We start from the raw sequence: 22,879 nt of genomic DNA, 5'->3' as shown, positions 1-22,879 counted from the left end.
ACAACCTTGTGATTCATTTAACGACTGCAAATGATTTGTGTAACAACATTGGCCAAAAGGTCCTAAAATCAGGCGCAGCTCGCTTAACAACCATCTTGCTTAGCAATGGAAATTGTGGTTACAGGTCAAAGATACCTTTATTCTGTAATATGAGGCATAGGAGAATTCTCTTCTTTCTACAGTTTTTTTTTCTGACTAAGTCAATATCTTATTATATTATAAGATGTAAATCAATACATTGCAAAATTCAGATTTCTTTCTTATCATCGTGACTCGGGAGATTTTTTTTCTCTCTGCCGGAACGTTATTTCAGCAAAGTGTTTTGATAAGATTTTTTGGATTAGAAAGAAAGAACCAAAACAGCCCCACCGTTTCAGACACCGATAAAGCGAGAGGGATTTGCAGACAAAACTATTTTATTTTTTTAAGCGCTTATTGTATTTCTTTTACAGTGTTGAGTGTCCACCCTATGAGAAAAAGACTCTGGGCGTGGTGCAGGGGAAAGATGCTGACAAGCATAGCAAAAATCAGCAATGCAAGTGTAGGCATTGCAGGAGGAGAGCTGTGTGAGGAGAGAGTAATGTTGGGCTCAATTGTGGTTGTTAAATACAGGACTGCATGTACCTTTGAATAGTTGTAAGACAGGTTGGTCACATGACCCACCCGATGGCTGGCTGGGGTATTGTGGGAGTTGAAGTCCACACAATAACCACACATCTTAACTCTGCCCTAGAAAGCAACAGAGTGAAGAAATGGTCCACATCTATTGCTCATTTGACGCAGGGTGTGTATGTTTTTGCAGTGGGGGGTAGAGCAGTGATGTCGAACCTTTTCAGCATTGAGTGCCCAAACTGGAACGCACAGGAAGCACTGGAAACTTGAAGTCCAGCGGACTGGTGTGCATGCCTCTTTTTCTGGGCGTTTTCAGGCCATTTTGGGGCAGCTTTTGGGGCCATTTTTCAGGCCATGTTTCAGGCAGTTTTTGTGCTGGTTTTTTTGTACTATTTTTCAGGCCATTTTTAGACAGTTTTTGGGCCGTTATTTGGGCCATTTTTGGACAGTTTTTCAGACTGTTTTCAGGTCGGTTTTGGGGGCAATTTTTCAGGCAGTTTTTTGGGCCGTTTTCAGGCAGTTTTCCGTTTGTTTTTCAGGCAGTTTTCAAGCCATTTTCTGGCACCCGCAAAGACCAGCTGGCCAGCGCGCATGTGCACACTAGAAACCAGAAGTGCAGCTGGCGATGGTGCACATGCCCACAAAGAGGCCATAGGTTCACCATCACAGGGGTAGAGAGACATTAAGAAACCCACTGAGAGTTAGAAAGGTGGGCCATTGACCACTTACCCAAAAGGAAGTGGAAACGGGACCAACGAAATGGATGATGCCAGCGCAAACTTAACTCACCCATGCAACGTTTTAATTAGTGTCACTTTTAAAAGTTAAGGTAGGCATTTCACAATGAATAATGCCCCAATTACAATTACCTAGCAACTTTTGCAAGGGCCTGGAGCCACCTTTTTTTTTTCACCATCTGCATTGCTGTAAAGTAGATAGCGATAGTCCAAAAAAAATCCATTTAGCACAGAGCGCCTGGCCAGCTGCTGACAAGGAGATTAACATACATTTTGCATGTATTATTTAGGCTGTCAATTTTACAGCGATATGGGGTCTGCTTCTATTTTGCCCCTAATATGTAAATTTCCTGGCAGCACAGACCATTTCTAGGTGTGAACCGTCTTCTAGAAGATTGCAAATCCTTTTATCGTGTGTGCTGAAGACGAAATTCTTTGCTGCTGCATTGAAAATAAAGCCTAGGAATAATTGCTTCTGTTCTGTTCATCTCTTCAGGTTTAATACATGCTAGCTACCTTGTTTTAGGTAATACGTATTTTTACTTCATCTATATATATATAAAAATGTGTGTGTCTTCCAGCATAACTCTGGAACGCCTTGAGCAATTTCAACCAAACTTGACTTACCCTCTGGAAACAAATACTGTGGGGGTAAAAGCCCTCGGGGTGTGTGTTCTGTTAAGATGCAGCCTGTTGTGCCTTTCAATGGCTTCTACTGTACAGCACAGTGGAGTTGCCATGGTAACAGTTAGGGTTACCTAACCCTTACCCCTAACACTGCCTTCCAATTCTACTTTTTCTGTTGATGCCATTATAGTAACACATGCTACATTTTGTTACTTTACCTTTGTTATGTCTTATGTTTTATTTTCTCTGTTCCATTACTTTTTGTGTTGCAATTTAATTTTTTTTTTTAAAAAAACGAATGGTCATTAACTGAATAAACAGCACAGGTAGTCCTCGACTTACGACTGGTCGCTTAGCAAAACCATAATTCAGCCCAAAAGTTCTCCTGCTAAGCAAGGCCGTTGTTAAGTGAGTCGTGCCCAATTTTACGATCCATCTTGCCCCAGACGTTAAGCCAATCACTACCAGTTGTTAAGTGAAACATGCAGTCATTAACCTTTGATTTTGCTTATCAGAAGTCAGCTGGGAAGGTTGCAGATCCTCCTTAATTTCTCCTTAATTCCAGGTTGCTTCCCTCCTTGATTAATTTCCATCCATTTATTCAGGTCCTGCCTCCCGCTGCTTTGGAGAATAGGTGGACCCCCCCTTCTTTGTGGCAGCCCCTCAAATATTGGAACACTGCTATTATAGCACATCTTTGGTCTTCTTTTTAAAATTAAATTAGACATATCCAATTCCTGCAACCATTCTTTGTATGCTTTAGCCTCTAGTCCCCCCATCATCTTTGTTGCTCTTCTCTGCACTCTTTCTAGAGTCTCAACATTTATTTTTCTTTTTTTTACTGTGGTGACCAGAACTAGATGCAGTATTTCCTTGGGGTGGATTTAATAATCTTGCTGAGGGTGGAGAAAGTTTTACTTGTCCCTGTGAAGCCATTTCCTGCTGGGAGAAAATAATCTATCAGGAAACCTTTGGCTTCGATCCAAGCAGCCTAATTAATTAAATCAAGGGAAAAGGAAGAGAATCAAATCAGCAACCACCTGATTCAACCTTTAAAATGACAGCTATCTGCAAATTCTCCAAATTTGCCCTAGGACTCTCTTCAAATTATCCATATGGGGGCAAATGTTTGCCACCCAATGGCAGTAAGGGGCGGTCTAGAAGCACGGTAAAATAAATAAATAAATAGTAAATCAAATAATTTTTCTGTGCAAAGAACATATATCAGAGTTGGAAGGGACCTTGGAGGTCCTGTAGTCCAACCCTCTACTCATGCAAGAAACCTTACTGTCATGCCTACAAGCCATCTTTTCTTTTGGGCTTCAGGCCTGCCACACTTTCTACTGTTTATTTTCTATTGTGGGAAAATGGGAGGAGGGATTATACGAGGCTGGGTGATATGTAGCCATAATAACATTCTTCTTAGAAACTCAAGGTCATCTTTGTCTCTGCACCTGACCGGAACTGGATGGGAGGAATCTGTCTTCGTGGCAGTGGGAGATTGGACCTTGTGATGGACTCATGGGTGTGGCAGCAAGATCTTGAACTTTCAACTGGGTGGGGAAAACCAGGAAGCTTTCAGATTCGGGTTTTCCCAGATGTGCCAACATGGCTCTCTTCATAAATTGGAACTTTGAGGAATCCTTTGCCCGGGACTCTAATTTAATTTTTGGATGCTGTTTGGAACGCTGACATCTACATCATTTCAGACAAATGGCTATCCAACATCTTCTTAAAAACTTCCAGTGTTGGAGCATTCACAACTTCTGGAGGCAACTTCTGTTCCACTGATTAATTGTTCTCACTGCCAGGAAATTTCTTCTTAATTCTAAATTGCTTCTCTCCTTGGTTAGTTCCCATCCATTGCTTCTTGTCCTGCCCTCAGGTGCCTTGGAGAATAGCTTGGCTCCCTCTTCTTTGGGTCAGACCTTCAAATACTGGAAGATTGCTATCATGTCACCCCTAGTCCTTCTTGTCATTAAACCAGACATGCCTAATGTATCTGTTAAAACGTACCTGTTCCATCTTTTTGATCTCCGTGATTTTGTCTTGTTGCAAGCTGTGATTCCGCTATGAAGGAGGTCCAGAGAGCAAGCAAGAAATGGATGTTTTTTAACCAATTTCGTTGTACGACCAATTTCATTAATGTACAATGACAATAAAGGCTACTATTATTTTCTTGAAGATATTCCATCGGCCAACAATTGAGATTGCTGGACCAGATCCAGGAGGGTGAAGAGCCGATTAGAAATCACTAATGCCCTTTGTTAAAGCAGGAAACGTTGCTGATTCCAACATCTAGAAAAGCAGCTCTTAAAGTCTTCTAATATTGTTTTGTTCCTTTCTCCTAAATTAGGTTACTGGAAAAGGGCACCCATGGCTGCACGCATGTAACGGAAATTAACCGTGCAGAGGTAGTCCTTGACTTACGACCCACCGGTGGCTTAGCGAACCACGATTCAGCCCAATATTCCTGTTCCTAAGCCAGACAGCGATGAAGTCAGTTTTGCCCCATTTTACGACCTACCTTGCCATCGTTGCTAAGTGATGGTTAAGCTAACCACACGGTTGTTAAGTGAATCTGGATTCCGCATTGACTTGCTTGTCGGAAGTTCGCAAAAGGGGAATCACAAGACCCCGGGACACTAAAACCGTCATAAATACACGCCAGTTACCAAGTGTTTGAATTTTGATCGCATGGATGCTGCAATAGTCATGTGAAAAGCAGTCGTAGGTCACTTTTTTTCAGTGCTGTTGTAACCTTGAATGGTCACTAAATGAGTAGTTGTAAGTCGAGGACTTAACTGTATTAATTATTATGACTTTCAACCAAGACAATAACCTGATTTCCGTTATCAACCTCTGTTGCCTTCCAGAGTTATCTGGCAATACCCATCCTTCCTTCTGCAGTGCAGAGCAAAATCCCTCACCACAAATTATGTACTATATGAGATATATTATCGGTAATATATTATATTACTGCAGCCAGAGTAGAGCAGCCACAGGAGTTGATGTTTTAAGAACAGTGTGAAATTCGAAGAGCTTTTGAAATGCAGATATTGCTTGCTAGCTGAACGTGGGATTTATACAACTGTAGAAGTGTGTGAAGGGCTAAGAAGTGGCTCTGTGGCTAAGATGCTGAGCTTGTCGATCAAAGAGGTCGGCAGTTCGGCGCAGTTCGAAAGCACGTAAAAAATGCAAGTAGAAAAACAGGGACCACCTTTGGTGGGAAGGGAACAGCGTTCCATGCACCTTCGGCATTTAATCATGCCGGCCACATGACCACGGAGACGTCTTCGGACAGCGCTGGCTCTTCGGCTTTGAAACGGAGATGAGCACCGCCCCCTAGAGTCAGGAACGACTAGCACATATGTGCAAGGGGAACCTTTACCTTTAACTTTAGAAGTGTGTAGAAATCTGAGCTCTCCACGAAGATTTCCGGAGTTGCTGCCGGAATATTAATTCTGCCAATGGGCAAAATGGCTGCGTTCATACACGCCGAAACAAGTCGGGGAAAGGTCTCGCAGCTACACAGGAAGCGTGGGTGATTTGTATCTCGATTCGGTGTATTTGGTGGCTCAACTCTCTCCCCGAACCCAGTTGTTTGTTTAATTTAGGGTTTGCATAGCGCCTGTATGCAGAAAATGAAGCTGCATAGTCAAGGGGATGTTGTGTTTTGAGAACTCTTACCAAGCAGTTGAGGTTACAGGGTTAAAAAAAAGAAGAAGAAGAAGAAATTATCTTCTTAAACAGTATTCGAGATGGTTGGATGCTTGCTTAGCTGTGGGGTCCCTGGTGCTCTCTGAGATGGGCGGATTTCTTGCAGACGTTTCATTACCCAACTAGGGAACATCATCAGTATTAGAAGGGAGTGGGGTTTGCAAAAGGGGGAAGGAGAAGGAGACTAGGAGGTCCTTGGTGCTCTCTGAGTTTGGTGGTTTTCTTGCAAACATTTCATTACCCAACTAAGGAACATCATCAGTGCTAGAAGGGAGGGAGACTGTGGAGGAGGAGAAGAGGAGGTAGACAACCATGAGTCGCTGGTGCTCTCTGAGCTTGGTGGGTTTTTTGCAGACGTTTCATTACCCAACTAGGTAACGTCATCAGTGCTGGAAAGTGGGCGTTGTTTTTTTTTTTTTATACTAGTGGCTTGTCCTGTCAGCGTTGGTGGGAGTGATCTCGGTGGTTCTTTGATTGGGGTTGTTTATTGTTTGTCTGCTTTGGTAGTTGCTCGATTGGGGTATTCAAATGATTGTTCGTCTAGTCCAGGGGTGTCCAAACTTGGGAACTTTAAGACTTGTGGACTTCAACTCCCAGAATTCCCCAGCCAGCCATGCTGGCTGGGGAATTCTGGGAGTTGAAGTCCACAAGTCTTAAAGTTCCCAAGTTTGGACACCCCTGGTCTAGTCTTAATCTCGGTGTTCATCTCTGCTTTTCTGGGTGTTGATTGCCGGTGAGGAGGTGTTTTCATCTTTTTGTTTCCTTTTGGGCTTGTAAATCATCTCTTTTGAGTGGTATGTAGACGTTGTATATCTCTATGTGCCTGTTGATGGCTGATTCGTCAGAGTGCCAAACTTCCAGGAATTCTTTCGCGTTTTTGAACTTGTCTTGGCCTAGGATGCTCACAGTTGAAACCATGGTTAAGCCTATCCATGTGTTATGAAATTAAGGAGTTTTTAATCATGTATTTTAACTGCTAGTTGGTGTTCATAGCTACACTCCCCTGGTCTTCTGCCTGTTCGTCTCACATCGTGGCTGTTGCAATCTTTACACTGTGTTATAGGTGACACCTGTTGTTCTTTTTCTTCCGGTGCTGCTGGGACTTTTGCTTTACTTAGCATGTTTGGGAAAGCTTTAGCTGGTTTGTGTGCTACAGGTGTTTGCTTTAGCTTCGGTTGCTTAGCTGCTGTGAGAATATCAAAGCATACATGAACAAAAGAATGAGGAAACTATTTGAGGTTTAACGGGAGTTGAGGAGTTAGTGGTTAAGAAACTGGCATTGGTCCCTGGAGGTAAGAATTAATGGTTTTATTTTGCCAGCGCATGGAGCTGTGCTCATAATTCTCTCCTCCCCAGAGGTTTGCTGAGTGGAGAACATCATTTGAAGTCATCGCTGACCGGAGGCCAACTCTGGTGGCCAAAATCTTCCTGTTTTAGGTCAGTCTTCTCCGCCCCGAGTCCCTTTTTGGGAGAGGGGGCGGTTTAGAAATGCGAAGAATAAATAAATAAATAAATAAATAACTTGGTTCCTCCAGTTGTTATCCCAGCAATGGTGGGCATCTTGGCCAGACCCGTGAAGGCAAATTAATACATGTAATAGAATAACAGAGTTGGAAGGAACCTTGGAGGTCTTCTAGTCCAACCCATTGTTCAAGCAGGAGGCCCTAGACCAGGGGTGTCAAACTCAGTTTCATTGAGGGCCGCATCAGGGTTGTGTCTTACCTCGCGGGGGGGGGGGCATGGCCAGGGTGGGTGTGGCCAAATCAAATCTCCCTTGTGTCGGGTGTGCCTGTGGCGGCCCGAGCACTCTGCCAGCGAAAAAGGGCTCGCAAGCTCCGTTTTTGGCTGCGACAACCTCTTGCAACCCCCCGCCAGTGAAAACGGAGCTCCATTTTCACTGGCGGGTCAGTCCATTGCTGTTTCCAGGCGGGTCTACCGGGCCAGATCTAAGCACCCCGTGGGCCAGATCTCCCCCCCCCCGGGGCCTTGAGCTTGACACCCCTACCCTAAACTATTTCACACTGTTAGATTTGCGAACGAAAGCTTTGTTGCAGCTACTGGCCGTTTTCTTTTATTCTGTCGCGGTCTTCTTTCTCTTTCTGTACCTTGCACTTTTTTTGCTGTAGCCGGCTTTGGCTGGGCCCGTGTGACCTGTTAGAAATTCTGTATACAGGCCTCCAGAACAAACAATGCACAGTCCATATGTGCTTTCCTTCTCGCAGTTGAGCAGGAAAGCATATGTGGACAGTGAAACTGTTTGTAGGGCTAAATGCAGAATTTCTAACATAAACAAATGGTTGTCCAACATCTTCTTAAAGACTTCCAGTGTTGGGGCATTCACAACTTCTGGAGGAAAGTCGTTCCGCTGATAAGTTGTTCTAACTGTCAGGAAATTATGACTCTTGTTTGGTGTCCAAAACCATCTTCACTGGATCCATCATGGTTGGGCGGGATCTTCCCCAACCTGTCACCTTTTGGACGTACTTGGAGGGCAACCTCCAGAGTTGGATCAGGGTTTTTTTGTCTGTTGCTAGTGGGCCCCCTTGTTGAGGTTTTGCCTTCTGTCCTTCTAGAGGTGACCGAGAAGAATGTTCTCATCCGTGAAGCCATATGAAAACCAGCGGTACTCAACTTTGAAGAAGGACTGTCAGAGGAGGAAGATCTTGTTTGAAGATCCGCTCTTTCCAGCCAACGATGACTCGCTCTTCTACAAGTCTCGGATTCAGGGGATCCAATGGAAGCGACCCAAAGTAAGGCCAAGAGGGAAGATGGGTCCTGGGATTTTTGGGGGTGGGGGTTCTCCATATCAGAGATAAACCTGAAAGTTCTACCATGATTGATGGGATAGTGCCACATTGAAACATTTGAACTTATCTTTTTTCTCCTCCTCCTCCTCCTCTTCCTCCTCCTCCTCCTCCTCCTCTTCTTCTTCTTCTTTCTCCTCCTCCTCTTCTTCTGCTTCTTCCTCCTCCTCCTCTTCTTCCTCTTCCTCTTCCTCCTCCTCCTCCTCCTCCTCCTCCTCCTCCTCCTCCTCCTCCTCCTCCTCCTCCTCCTCCTCCTCCTCCTCCTCCTCTTCTTCTTCTTCTTCTTCTTCTTCTTCTTCTTCTTCTTCTTCTTCTTCTTCCTGATTACCCAATCAATCGGGCTTGATCATAATCAATACAAAAGAATATTTGTAACTCAAGGGTGAACTGTGGGGTCCTTGGTGCTCTCTGAGCTTGGTTGTTTTCTTCCAGATGTTTCATGACCCAACTAGGTAACATCATCAGTGCTAGGAGAGAGAGGGTTTGAGGAGGAAGAGGAGAAGGAAGGTGGAGGAGGAGGAGGTCTGTGGGGTCCTTGGTGCTCTCTGAGCTTGGTTGTTTTCTTCCAGACGTTTCATGACCAAACTAGGTAACATTATCAGTGCTAGGAGAGAGAGGGTTTTGAGGAGGAAGAGGAGGAGGAGGAAGAGGACTTTGGGGGTCCGTGGTGCTCTCTGAGCTTGGTTGTTTTCCTGCAGATGTTTCACGACCCAGCTAGGTAACAGCATCAATGCTATTGAATGTGAGGTTTGCTCCCCGTTTGTACCTCTCAGCTTGTCCTTCCAGGGTTGGCAGGGGTGTGATTTTTTTCTGGGTTGTTTTCTGCTTGATTGTTTGTCAGGCGTTAATCCCTGCTTCTCTGGGCGTTGGCTGCTGGAGAGGACACGTTCTGGTCTTTTGTTTTCCTTCTTAGCCTTTTTATGATCTTTTGGAAGCTTGCAAATAGTGATCACCTGATCCCAGGACGCTGCAACCATTATAAAATCGTGCCGGTTGCCGAGCACCCAAATTTTGATGCTACGTCAGTTGTAAGTGCGAGGACCAGTGGTCAGTAACATTTTCAGTCTCACAGTAACTTTGAATGGTCACTAAACGAGGGGTTATAAATCAAGAACTACTCAATTTTTCTCTATCGGGGGGAGCTTCCATCCGATCCCACCTACCCTTTTTATTATCATCATAGCTATTAATTCAGGTAATCCTCAATTTACGGCCGCAATTGAGCCCAACATTTCTGTTGCTAAGCAAGACAGCTGTGAAGTGAATTTTGGCCCATGTTGCAAACTTTCCTGCCAAGATTGTTAAGTTGTTAATTTAGTAAGGCAGATTGTTAAAAGCGAATTGACTTTGCTTGTCGGAAGGTCACCAAAAGGGGATCGGTGACCCCCGGACACTGCAATTGTCATAAATATGAATTACTTGTCAAACATCTGAATTTTGATCACGTATGACTGCTGTAACATTGAACGGTCACTAAACGAGTCATTGTAAGTTGAGGATTACCTGTAATAGAAGACCATTCCCAGGTGTAGGATCTTTTCCAAGCTTCGTGGGAGAACTAGATCTCCTCCTACCATGGATCCTGCTGTTGCGATCTCCTTGGGAATCTCCCAGGCTTTTAATGCCTGAATGACTGCATTTTTGTGTTCCAAAAAATGATGCAATTGTCCAGCTGCGGAGACAAATGTCATTTCTCCCAGCTGCACCCTCCAGACAAAAATCATTTGAATTTCAGAGCAGACAACACAGCCCTTGTCTGGCTTTTGTTGGAGAACGTGAGGGCTGGGGGAAGAGAAGGTCCCCCGTGAGCAGACCGTGGTTTGATGTCAGTTTTAATTTAAGGAGTTCATACATCATTGGTACAGAGAAAGGCTTTCTCCGGTTTGTTAATTGTTTCTGATATTATCATGTTCTTATGTTCTTAAGATGTTTGGAACTACCTGGAGTCACTCAAGAGTGAGGGGTGACATATAAATTTAATCTATCTATCATCTATCTATCTATCTATCTATCTATCTATCTATCTATCTATCTATCTATCTATCATCTATCTATCTATCATCTATCTAAAAGCCAAGTATCATTCGCTCATCACGAAATCTCCAAAACCATAAAGCCTACAAACTTGAAATTTGCACGTATGTTCCTCTTGGCTTCTGGGGTGCTCGCTAAGAAAGGATTTGTCGAAATGACCATCAGATCATTAGCATTTCTTATATAGTAATTAACACACTCTGATGCTAAGGAGTTCTACTCCCCCTCCCCATCTGAAAAGAGCTCTGTTCCAACTGCCAGTTGCAGCTGGGTACAGGTGGGATTGAAGGGCTCAAGCCCATCTATTTTGTTGTTGTTAGACGTACAGTAATGTCTTAATCTGTAGCAGAATAATAAATCTTTTCCTATAGATTTTTTTCTAAAATTGCTAGAGGAAATACAGCAAGTTTGAATCTGCCTTTTTTTCTGAATTAAATCTACCAGCTAGTGCAGAGTGGACTTCAACTCCCAGAATTCCCCAGCCAGCCATGAGAGTTCTGGGAGTTGAAGTCCACTCTTCTTAAAACTACCAACCTTGCGAAACACCATGGTTGATCAAATACACCAGGATGAATTTATGTACCCGCCAACTCATCAACTGTGGTTCACAACTCGCATTACACTGCAAAGCAAATTGTGATTCGCCAAGTTAAAGCATTCTGTACTAACCAACTAATAACGATTTACTCCATACCTGCATTGTTGCTGATTTTTAACTCAAAAACATAAGCCAGTAGTTGATTTTGTGGGCTAATTCAGTGCAATTCTGGGTGGATTTTGGCTGATTTTTAAAAAGTGAAGCAGGGCCAGGCCTGGTTACTATCCGGACTGGAGACCACCAGGAGATCTCGGAGAGGCAATCACAACAGGAAAAGTAACAGAATATAACAGAACAACAGAGTTGGAAGGGACCTTGGAGGTCTTCTAGTCCAACCCCCTGCTCAGGCAGGAAACTCTGTACCCTTTCAGACAAATCTTCTTTAAGTCTTCTTTAAAACCTCCAGTGTTGGAGCATTCACATCTTCTGGAAGGAAGTTGTTCCACTGATTAATCGTTCTCACTGTCAGGAAATTTCTCCTTAGTTCCAGGTTGCTTCTCTCCTTGATTAGTTTCCATCCAAGCTGGAAAGAACATCCGCTGGCAAATGGAAGCCGTTTTGCTAATTATGAAAAGAAAGCTGCCCAGAGGGGTGTATGAAAGAAGTAATCAGGATCCAAGGTGGTTTAAAGGCAGCTTTACTTAGAGCAGGTGGCTCAATGGCTAAAATGCTGAGCTTGTCGATCAGAAAGGTCAGCAGTTTGGCGGTTCGAATCCCCAGCGCCGCGTAACGGAGGGAGCTCCCGTGACTTGCCCCAGCTTCTGCCAACCTAGCAGTTCAAAATCACGTATAAAATGCAAGTAGAAAAATAGGAACCACCTTTGGTCCGTGCGCCTTTGACGTTGAGTCATGCCGGCCACATGACCACGGAGACGTCTTCAGACAGCGCTGGCTCTTTGGCTTTGAAACGGAGATGAGCACCGCCCCCTAGAGTCGGGAACGATGAGCACATACACGCGAGGGGAATTTTACCTTATACCTTACTCGGAGAGCATCCTTGTTCCCTTCTTAGAGAAAAGGAACAAGGTCAAACATTTTTGTCAATCTCTTGCAAATTGTCAACAGTCCCTGGGCTATTTTTCACTCCGCTCTGAATTTCCTTCTTTGGGCTCTTCCAAGCTTCAAACTGCTCCCTGCCACTGGCTGCTTTCCATGTGTGAAAATCTTCCTAGCATCTGCTACGGAGACTCAGAGAGAGACAGAGAGAGAGGGAGACAAGGCAGTTTTCAGGACTGTTTGGAGCAAGACTGGAGGGTCTCAAAGCAGGAGGGGGTTTCAGTTTTGCTGATCTGATCCAAATTTCCTGCTCCTCTTCCCTCCCTTCTTCTCTTTGACTTCAGCAGCTTTTTTTCTATTCTGGAAGTTATTCAACTTTTCTGTTTCATAATTACAATAAGAGTAGATTTCTTCCTTCCTTCCTTTCTTCTTGTCCTTCTGTCTCTCCACTCCTTATTTCCTCCTTCCCTTCCTTTCTTCCTTGCTTTACTTTCTTCCCTCTTCTCATCCATCCCTTCCTTCCTGTCCTTCTCTCCATCTATTCCGTCCCTCCCTTTTTCCTTCTCTTCCTTCCTTCCTCATCTTTTCTTCATCCATTTCTTCCTTCCTTTTTCCCCCTCCCTTCCTTCCTTCCCTCCCATCCATTCCTTCCATGCTGTCTTTTTCTCCATCCATTCCTTCCTTCCTTCCCTCCCTCTTCCTTCCATCTTCCCATCCATCCATCCTTTCCTTCCTTCCTGTCCTTCTCTCTATCCATTCCTTCCTTCCCTTTCTCCCTCCCTTCCTTCCTTCCTCATCTTTTCTTCATCCATTCGTTTTCTTCCTCTCTTCCTCTCTTCCTCCCTTCCTTCCCTCCCCCTCCATTCCTTTCATCCTGTCTTTTTCTCCATTCGTTCATTTCCTTCCTTCCTTCCCTCCCATCCATTCCTTTCATGCTGTCTTTTTCTCCATCCATTCCTTCCTTCCCTCCTTCCCTTCCCTCCCTCCCTCTTCTTTCCTTCTTCCCATCCATGCCTTCCTTTTTGTCCTTTTCTCCATCTTTTCCTTTCCTTTCCCCTTCCTTCTCCCCCTCCCTCCCTCCTTCTCTCTCTATCTGCCTACAAATGTTTTCATTTTCTAGAATTTCACACCAAGCCATCCTGGGAGATGAAACCTTGCCTCAGACACTCAATATTTAAAATATAAAAAAAGCTTGGTACAGAGTAGCATCTGTTGAGCATCTGGAGAGGAGCCTCTGGAGTAACAGTGGCAAGTCGCTCCGTATCTATTTGTCTGCCAACTCAGTTTCCCTGTTGGCATCCATCACCATTCATTAACCACACAGTGACTCACAATCACAGCCAACAACTGAGCTCTAATGCGGTTGTGGAATTTGATATGTGAACGCGGAGAAGCAGCACAAAAATCCAAAATATCTCTCTGTAGCCTTCCTTCTGAACTCCTTCCCGGTTTTTCCCCCCCTCTACGGGTAGTCCTCGACTTAATGACCAGAAGGGAGCCCAAAATTTCTGTTGTTAAGTGTGATTTGCCCCATTTTACAACCTTTCCTCACTGCAGTTGATAAGTAAGTAACCTGGTTGTTAAGTGAATCTGGCTTCCCCCATTGACTTTGCTGGTCAGAAGGTCGCAAAAGGGGATCACGTGATCCTTGGGCACTGCGACCGTCATAAATATGAGCCAGTTGCCAAAACATCCAAATTTTGATCACGTGACCATGGGGATGCTGAAATAGTCCTAAGTATGAAAAACAGTACAATATAATAGCAGAGTTGGAAGGGGCCTTGGAGGTCTTCTAGTCCAACTCCCTGCCTAGGCAAAGGCAGTGGGTTGGATAGACAAATGGCTATCCGTCCAGTCAAAAGTTGCTTTTTTCAGTGCTGTTGTAACTTTGAACGGTCACTAAATGAACTGTTGTAAGTCGAGGACTTATGTGTTTCTCTTGGACACCTAAGGAAGTGCGAAATTATCTTGCAAAATGATTATCAAGACCCTTTCCCAACCAATGGTCATTCCACTTAGGGATGCAGCAGTGGTGGGTTTCAAAATTTTTTAGAACCTATTCTGTAGGTGTGGCTTGTTTTGTGGGAGTGGCTTGCTGGTCATGTGACCGGGTGGGAGTGGCTTGGCGGTCATGTGACCGGGTAGGCATGGCCAAGTTGGAAAATGTGGTAAAACTCACTTAACAACGCTCTTGCTTAGCAACCAAAATTTTGGGCTCAATTATGATCATAAGTTCTCCTTCCTTCCTTCCTTCCTTCCTTCCTTCCTTCCTTCCTTCCTTCCTTCCTTCCTTCCTTCCTTCCTTCTTGTCTCTCTCCCCCATTTATTTTCTTTCTTTCCCTTCCTTCCTTCTTGTCTCTCTCCCCCACTTATTTTCTTTCTTTCTTTCCCTTCCTTCCTTCCTTCCTTCCTTCCTTCCTTCCTTTTTGTCTCTCCCCCACTTTCTTTCTTTCTCTTCCTTCCTTCTCTCCTTCCTTTCTTGTGTGTGTGTCTCTCTTTCTCCAACTTTCTTTCTCTTTCCTTCTTTCTCTTTCTCATTCTTTCTCTCTCTCTCTTTCTTTCTTTGTCTCTCTCTCTCATACACACACACACACACACACACACACCATTTCCCTCATGTCTGCCACTGACAGCTCTCAAAGAGAAGGAAGTGTAAGGACTCCTGCCTTGGGAAGGGGTTGGACTAGATTACCTCCATGTTCCCTTGCATCCCTCTATGTTCTCTGTCCCGTTTAGTCACAAACAGCCCCATTCACTTTAAAGTTGGCCGCAAACTCCACTCATCCCGCGCGCACCCTGGTCCCACCCAAGGAGGCGAGCTGTGGGGCGGGGGGGGGGGAAAGGGGGGAGTCTGTGAATACAGGCATTTGTTTTCTGGATTCCCAAGGAAGCATCTGATTGGAAGGATGGGGGAGGGGGGATATTACAGTTTTATTTATTTACTAGCTGGATACCTGTGCTTCGCTACGAAACTATATGATCGGGCTTGATAAATTTACGATTGGGCTTGATCAATTGACACTTAAAGCTTGAAAATTAATGAGTAGTTAGAAAAGGGCACTGTATTATTTCATTAGAGACACTAAGCCAGGGGTGTCCAAACTTGAGAACTTTAAGACTTGTGGACTTCAACTCTCAGAATTCCCCAGCCAGCCATGCTGGCTGGGGAATTCTGGGAGTTGAAGTCCACAAGTCTTAAAGTTCCCAAGTTTGGACACCCCTGCAGTAAGCTAAGTTTCTTTTAAATCCTTTCTGATTATGACAAAAGCAGGGTTGGACTTTAATGCTGCTTCTTGCTTTAGCTTCACTGTCTCAGGAATGCAGAAAATCAGGTTGGACCTGAAGCCAAGGACTGCAAAGAGGCAATCGATTGCTAAGAAATGATCCCTGGGAGAAATTCAACTGCTTTTCCCAATGGTTGCCAAATCCTTTTCTTTTCTGAGTTCCAACTAGACCTAAAGTGCACCTGTTGTCTCAAGAGATTGCAGATCTACATTATATTCAATAAAGAGTAAACTTGCGCCATTAGACAACAGAGGCGGTTCTCAGATGAAATGTGGTGATAAAGTGGCTTCCAAGGGCAGAGTGCATGGCTTGGAAGAGAGTGAGCTTCCTGGAAGTCCCTTAATTTCAGCTGGTTCGCCAAATCTAGAATGAGCTTCTTGGAAGTGAGTTGAGCTTCTTGTAGCTCCTTATTTTAGCTGGTCCACCTCATCCAGAATGAACTTCTTGGAAGTCCCTTATTTTAGATGGTTTGCCAATGCAGAATGAGCTTCTTGGAAGTGAGTCAGCTTCTTGTGGCTCCTTATTTTAGCTGGGCTATCAAATCCAGAATGAGCTTGGAAGCCCTTTTAGCAGGGCTACAAAATCCAGAATGAGCTTTCTTGGAAGTTAGTGAGCTTCTTGGAAGCCCCTTAATTTAGCTGGGCCAACAAATCCAGAAGGAGCTTTTTGGAAGTTCCTTGTTTTAGTTGGGCTCATAAATCCAGAATGAGCTTTTTTGGAAGTTCCTTATTTTAGCTGGGCTCATAAATACAGAATGAGCTTTTGGGAAGTTCCTTATTTTAGCTGGGCCCATAAATCCAGAAGGAGCTTTTTGGAAGTTCCTTATTTTAGCTGGGCTCATAAATCCAGAATGAGCTTTTTTGGAAGTTCCTTATTTTAGCTGGGCCCATAAATCCAGAAGGAGCTTTTTGGAAGTTCCTTGTTTTAGCTGGGCTCATAAATCCAGAATGAGCTTTTTTGGAAGTTCCTTATTTTAGCTGGGCTCATAAATCCAGAATGAGCTTTTGGGAAGTTCCTTATTTTAGCTGGGCCCATAAATCCAGAAGGAGCTTTTTGGAAGTTCCTTATTTTAGCTGGGCTCATAAATCCAGAATGAGCTTTTTTGGAAGTTCCTTATTTTAGCTGGGCCCATAAATCCAGAAGGAGCTTTTGGGAAGTTCCTTATTTTAGCTGGGCTCATAAATCCAGAATGAGCTTTTGGGAAGTTCCTTATTTTAGCTGGGCTCATAAATCCAGAATGAGCTTTTTTGGAAGTTCCTTATTTTAGCTGGGCTCATAAATCCAGAATGAGCTTTTGGGAAGTTCCTTATTTTAGCTGGGCTCATAAATCCAGAATGAGCTTTTTTGGAAGTTCCTTATTTTAGATGGGCCAACAAATCCAGAATGAGCTTTTTTGGAGGTTCCTTATTTTAGATGGGCCAACAAATCCAGAATGAGCTTTTTTGGAGGTTCCTTATTTTGGCTGGGCTAACAAATCCTGAAACAACTTCTTGGAAGCTGCTTAATTTAGCTGGCTTCCCAAATGCAGAAGGAGCTTGGAAGCCCCTTCGTTTAGCTGCGCTACAAAATCCAGAAGGAACTTCTTGCAAACTGACACATTTTAGCAGAGTTACCAAAGCCAGAATTATAGCTTTAATTCAGGGGCTTATGATTTATGACCCGTGAAACCGATTAGCTCAACAAGGGAGTGACCGTAAGCAAACACCATTGATTGCTTCCCACCAAGTGAAGAGGACCTAAACAACTCTTTGGAAAGTCAAGGAGACAGATAAGCTGCCTGTCCTTGTAACTTCCTCTTGAAAATAACTTGATGGTTATTCATTAATTAAATTTGTTTGCCTCCCAGGGCAGCTTATGGCATTAAAATGAAATCATAAATGAAAAGGTTTTGATAATCCGAACCAAGAGGGGTCTCGCTCTCTCGCTCTTGCTCTCTCATTCTCCATTTTCCTGAATGAAGTCTTCGAAGCTGCTTAATTTAGCTGGTTTCCCAAATGCAGAAGGAGCTTTGGAAGCCTCTTAACAATAAATAATAAATTTAAATTTATTAGCCGCTCCCTTTCCAGACAGGACTCGGGGCGGCATACAATAGAGCATATAAAACATAAAACATATATACAAACACATAAACATACATATATACAAAGACATACATGCACGGAGGAGGTAACAAATTACATCACATTTAGACAGTTAAAAATCACCATTAAAATACCCCAATTGTAAAAAGCACAATTTAAAATTAAAAAATTTAAAAGGACAGTCAGGAGGAGTAAGAAAAATTACGGTTGAGCCAGGCCAGATAATTGAAAGAGGTGGGTCTCCAGCTGTACACGGAAGGAGCGGAGATCGGAAGTAATCCTGATATCACGGGGGAGGTCATTCCACAGGGCTGGGCCCATCACAGAGAAGGCCCTGCTCCTGGGTGTCGCCCCCCGACATTGTTTAGCGGACGGCACCCGGAGAAGTCCCTCTCTGTGTGAGCGGATTGGTCGTAGGGATGTATGGGGCAGGATGCGATCCTGCATGTAACTAGGTCCTGTGCCATGAAGCGCTTTAAAGATCATAATCAAAACCTTGAAACGCACTCGGTAGACCACAGGAAGCCAGTGCAGCTCGCGCAGGAGAGGTGTTACAGGGGAGTATCTAGTCCTCCCCATAATCACCCGCGCGGCCGCATTCTGGACCAACTGTAGTCTCCGAGTGCATCTCAAGGGAAGCCCCATGTAGAGAGCATTGCAGTAGTCCAGGCGAGACGTCACTAGCGCATGGGTGGCTGTGCGTAGGGCATCCCAGTCCAATAAGGGGCGCAATTGGCGCATCAGGCGAACCTGATGGAACGCCCCCCTTGCCACGGCTGTTACATGGTCATGGTCTTAGTTTAGCTGGGATACAAAATCCAGAAGGAGCTTCTTGCAAACTGACACATTTTAGCAGAGTTACCAAAGCCAGAATTTATAACTTTAATTCAGTGCTGGGGGGGGGGGGGGAAAGTAATGTAAAGTTAAAAAAAAAAACGAGTGAGGAATGGAAGCAGAGAAAATATAAGATGTCTGGCTTTCTTAAATTAGTTTTCTTCTCTCGTTCCAATTTGGGCTGAATTCCAAACTAGAACTCTTATGGAATTTAAAGCTGTTTATGGATTCAGCTCAGCGCTTTAGAGACTGGCAAAGATTTTTGTTAGGGATGGAACCCTAGGCTTGGCTTGGCAATGTATATAAGCTATGATTACTTTACTGTTACTTTAAATGCTTAAGAGATGTAATTGGTTTGTTACCTCAAGCAGCCATAAGAGGGAGCCAGAATGGCTGTTAGATCCCTCTGTTTGGTTAGATGCTGGTCGGTGTATTTTGAGGTATTGTGGTTTGCTACTGTTTAGCTACATTTTTTGTGTTAGACTGACTATTTTGATAACTGAATTACTGAACCGTGTATGACTTGGACTGTTAACCGGACTCTGAATTCCTCTATATTTCTACATAGTAAACTACTATATTTTTATACTATTTAGTGCAGGGGTGTCCAAACTTGGGAACTTTAAGACTTGTGGACTTCAACTCCCAGAATTCCCCAGCCAGCCATGCTGGCTGGGGAATTCTGGGAGTTGAAGTCCACAAGTCTTAAAGTTCCCAAGTTTGGACACCCCTGATTTAGTGTCTCTGTATGCTGGTTTGTGCGTGTTATTCCATATCACTCTCATTACGCTTCTCTGCATACTCGCTCTCCCAACGGGGAGATTAATTGCTTAACAATTTTACTGGTAGAAAACTATTGATAAGGCGGGACTTTCTGAAGGAAACACACTGCATTTAGTCCTCAGCTTACCACCATTCGTTTAGCGACCGTTCCAAGTTACGGCGGCGCTGAAAAAAGTGACTGACGATTAGTCCTCACACTTACGACCATCGCAGCATTCCCCAATGATCAAAATATGGATGCTTGGAGACTGGCATATATTTATTGCAGTGTCCTAAGATGACTTGATCATCATTTGTGACCTTTCCATCCAGCTTCTGAGAAACAAAGGGATTGTCGGATTCTGTTAATGACTGCGTGATTCACTTAACAACTGCAGCTTAACAACCATGGCACGAAAAGGTCACAAAATCGGTCGCAAGTCACTTCACCAGCTATCTGAGTGGTCAAAATTGTTTTATTTAGAAAATTTATATAGCCACTTACTCCCTTAAGATAACTGTAGTCTGGGCGCCTTACAAGCACAGTATAGAATTAAAAAATAAAAATAGAAAACCTTATTTTTTTGTTGAGTTTCACCCCATTTTGCGACTTTCCTTGCCACAGTTGTTAAGTGAACCATTGCGGTTGTTAAATTAATATCTCGGTTGCTAAGTGAATCTTTGCTTGTCCGCAAAGTCGCAAAAGGGCATCACATGATAGGGGGACACTGCAACCGTCCTAAGTACATGCCAGTTGCCAAGCATGAAGACGCTGCAATGGTCACCATAAGTGTGAAAAACGGTCACAAGTCACTTTTTTTAAGCGTTGTCGTAACTTCGAACAGTGAGCTGTTGTAAGTTGAGGACTACCTGTAGTTTGTGAGTCTGCTTGGCCCAGCAATGTTGGATTGTCTTCAGAAGTGGTATTCAGACGGTTCGGATTGGTTTGGGCGAACTGGTAGCAGAGATTGCGGGTGAGCCTGCCATTCTATTTAGCCATGTTTTTGAGGTTGGGTGCATGTCGGAAGGGGGGGGGCAACCAGTGGTTACAATAATACAATACAATAGCAGAGTTGGAAGGGACCTTGGAGGTCTTCTAGTCCAACCCCCTGCCTAGGCACGAAATCATACACCATTTCAGACAAATGGCTATCCAACATCTTCTTAAAGACTTCCAGTGTTGGAGCCTTCACAACTTCTGGAGGCAACTTCTGTTCTATTGCACATCATTTCCATACAATTCCTGCTAACTCGTGTGGAAATGCTTATCTTCAATGGAGCTAGGCTAAGTCTGAGCTTCTGGTGCATCTAACAGATTAACAGAGTTGGAAAGGACCTTATAGGTCATCTAGTCCAATCCCCCTGCTCAAGCAGGAAACCTTACACCATTTCTGACCAATGGCAGTCCACCCTCTTCTTGAAAGTCTCAAGTGATGAAGCTTCCACAACATCCGAAGGCAACTTCTGTTCCATGGGTTGATTGTTATTATAATTTGTCTGCCCCCCTCCTCTCTGTGGCAGCTTGACAGAAACTAGAGGAGATGTGAAGATTACAATACAATACAATAGTAGAGTTGGAAGGGACCTTGGAGGTCTTCTAGTCCAACCCCCTGCCTAGCCAGGAAACCCTATACCGTTTCAGACAAATAGCTAGCCAACATCTTCTTAAAGACTTCCAGTGTTGGGGCATTCACAACTTCTGGAGGCAACTTCTGTTCCACTGATTAATTGTTTTCACTGTCGGGAAGTTTCTCCTTATTTCTAGGTTGCTTCTCTCCTTGATTAGTTTCCACCCATTGCTTCTTGTTCTACCCTCAGGTGCCTTGGAGAATAGTTTGACTCCCACTTCTTTGTGGCAACCCCTGAGATATTGGAACACTGCTATCATGTCTCCTCTAGTCCTTCTTTCTATTAAACTAGACATACCCAGTTCCTGCAACCGTTCTTCATATGTTTTAGTCTCCAGTCCCCTGATCATCCTGGTTGCTCTTCTCTGCACTCTTTCTAGAGTCTCCACATCTTTTTTACATTGTGGCGACCAAAACTGGGTGCCGTATTCCAAGTGTGGCCTTACCAAGGCCTTATAAAGTGGTATCAACTCTTCATGTGATCTTGATTCTATCCCTCTGTCTATGTAGCCTAGAACTGTGTTGGCTTTTTTGGCAGCTGCTACACACGGCTGGCTCCTATTTAAATGGTTGTCCACTAGGACTCCAAGATCCCTCTCACAGTTACTACGGTTATTTTAAGTGCAACCCATCTCTGGTTGTCTTCCAACTTGGCTGCTTCAAGGCTTATCTTGAGGCCCCTGGATGGAAAACATCCCAACTCGTTTTGAAGACTTGACTTGGGTATAATAAACTTTCCCTTTGTTTCTCCCAGCCAATGCGGCTTACGATTTATGACCCGTGAAACCGATTAGCTCAACAAGGGAGTGACCGTAAGCAAATACAATTGATTGCTTCCAACCGAGTGGAGAGGACTCTAAACAACTCTTTGGAAAGTCAAGGAGACAGATAAGCTGCCTGTCCTTGTAACTTCCTCTTGAAAATAACTTGTACTGATGGTTATTCATTAATTAAATTTGTTTGCCTCCCAGGGCAGCTTATGGCATTAAAATGAAATCATAAATTAAAAGGTTTTGATAATCCGAACCAAGAGTGGTCTCACTCTCTCGCTCTTGCTCTCTCATTCTCCATTTTCTTTCTCTTTCTCTTTCTCATTCTTCTCATTCTCTCTTTCATTCTTTCTCCTTCTCTCTATCTCTCCTTCTCTCTGTCTCACATTCCCTTTTTCATTCTATCTTTCATATATATGTGTGTGTGTGTGTGTGTGTGTGTGTGTGTGTGTGTGTGTGTGTGTGTATATAATATCTGACTATCTATCTATCATCCTATCATTTGCCTATCATCTATCAATCTATGGTCTCTGTGTTTGAAATCTATCTTCCTATATCTGTCCATCCATCCATCCAATTTATATAACCACCCATCTCACAGAAAGTGACACTGGGAAGCGTACAACAATAAATTAAAAGCAAAACATGACGAAAAACAGTCTTTGTTAAAATTTAAAGCAGATATTATTGAAAGAAAATAAAATAAAAACGGGGAATATAAAAAGTATGTGTGGACAAATCTGAGCCTATTCCCCATTTGGCCCAGCAGGTGGCAGCAGCTGGGTGACATATAGATGTCTTGGAAAGCTAAGCAGGGTTGGGTGTGGTTAATGTTTGGATGGACTCAAGACACCCTCACTTCTACCCATAAAAACATTGTTCTTTTCATCTCTGGCTCATTTCTTTCCTGCTTTGTGATGATAGAGATAGTCCTCAAGTTACTACTGGGCCACTTAACCACTGTTTGAAGTTACGGAGACCCCTCAAAAGCTACTTACGATCCTATTTTGAAGTTACGACCACTGCAGCAGCCCTGCGGTCATTGACTCTTACAATTGACTCATACAACTGACACAGGGAACCTGTTCTGACCCAGTCCTAGCAGAAGCAAGAAACAAACACTTTATCGCGGAAAACCTCTCTTTATTTACCTCTTGTGAATTAATTGTATCCACCCACTGAAAGCCCAAGCAAGAGTCCTGCAAGGAGTTAACTACAGCAACAGACCTTATCAGTTCCTTGCGATAATTGTGAGCCCCCAGCCGAAAGGCTGCAAATTAAATTCTGGCAAGCAGTCTTTGTGGCACCAAACACCATGAGCAAAATCTTCAGAAATACGAACTGTTGTCTCCTACGACCACCACTCCCCTTTCCTTCTATTTATTCCCCAG

At 43.8% G+C, this 22,879-nt stretch overlaps 1 protein-coding gene across 2 annotated transcripts in view; it reads left to right on the top strand.

Annotated features, from left to right (window-relative positions):
• The window catches only part of CAPN5 (calpain 5), a 75,298-nt gene that overhangs the window by 9,445 nt on the left and 42,974 nt on the right, over positions 1–22,879 (top strand). The window contains exons 1-2 of one of the 2 annotated variants that reach the window (XM_081952872.1): positions 6,405–6,490; positions 8,270–8,446. In XM_081952872.1, coding sequence (XP_081808998.1) covers positions 8,285–8,446 — 162 coding nt within the window. In that variant the 5' untranslated portion in view covers positions 6,405–6,490; positions 8,270–8,284. Of the gene's footprint in view, positions 1–6,404; positions 6,491–8,269; positions 8,447–22,879 lie in introns of those variants that run through there. The other variant, XM_081952871.1, reaches the window with a different exon arrangement.

The sequence above is a fragment of the Natrix helvetica genome (assembly GCF_964273705.1).
Source record: "Natrix helvetica genome assembly, chromosome: 4".
Lineage (NCBI taxonomy): Eukaryota > Metazoa > Chordata > Lepidosauria > Squamata > Natricidae > Natrix > Natrix helvetica.
Note: the sequence above shows the minus strand (reverse complement) of the source record. Positions and strands in the feature narration are given on the sequence as shown.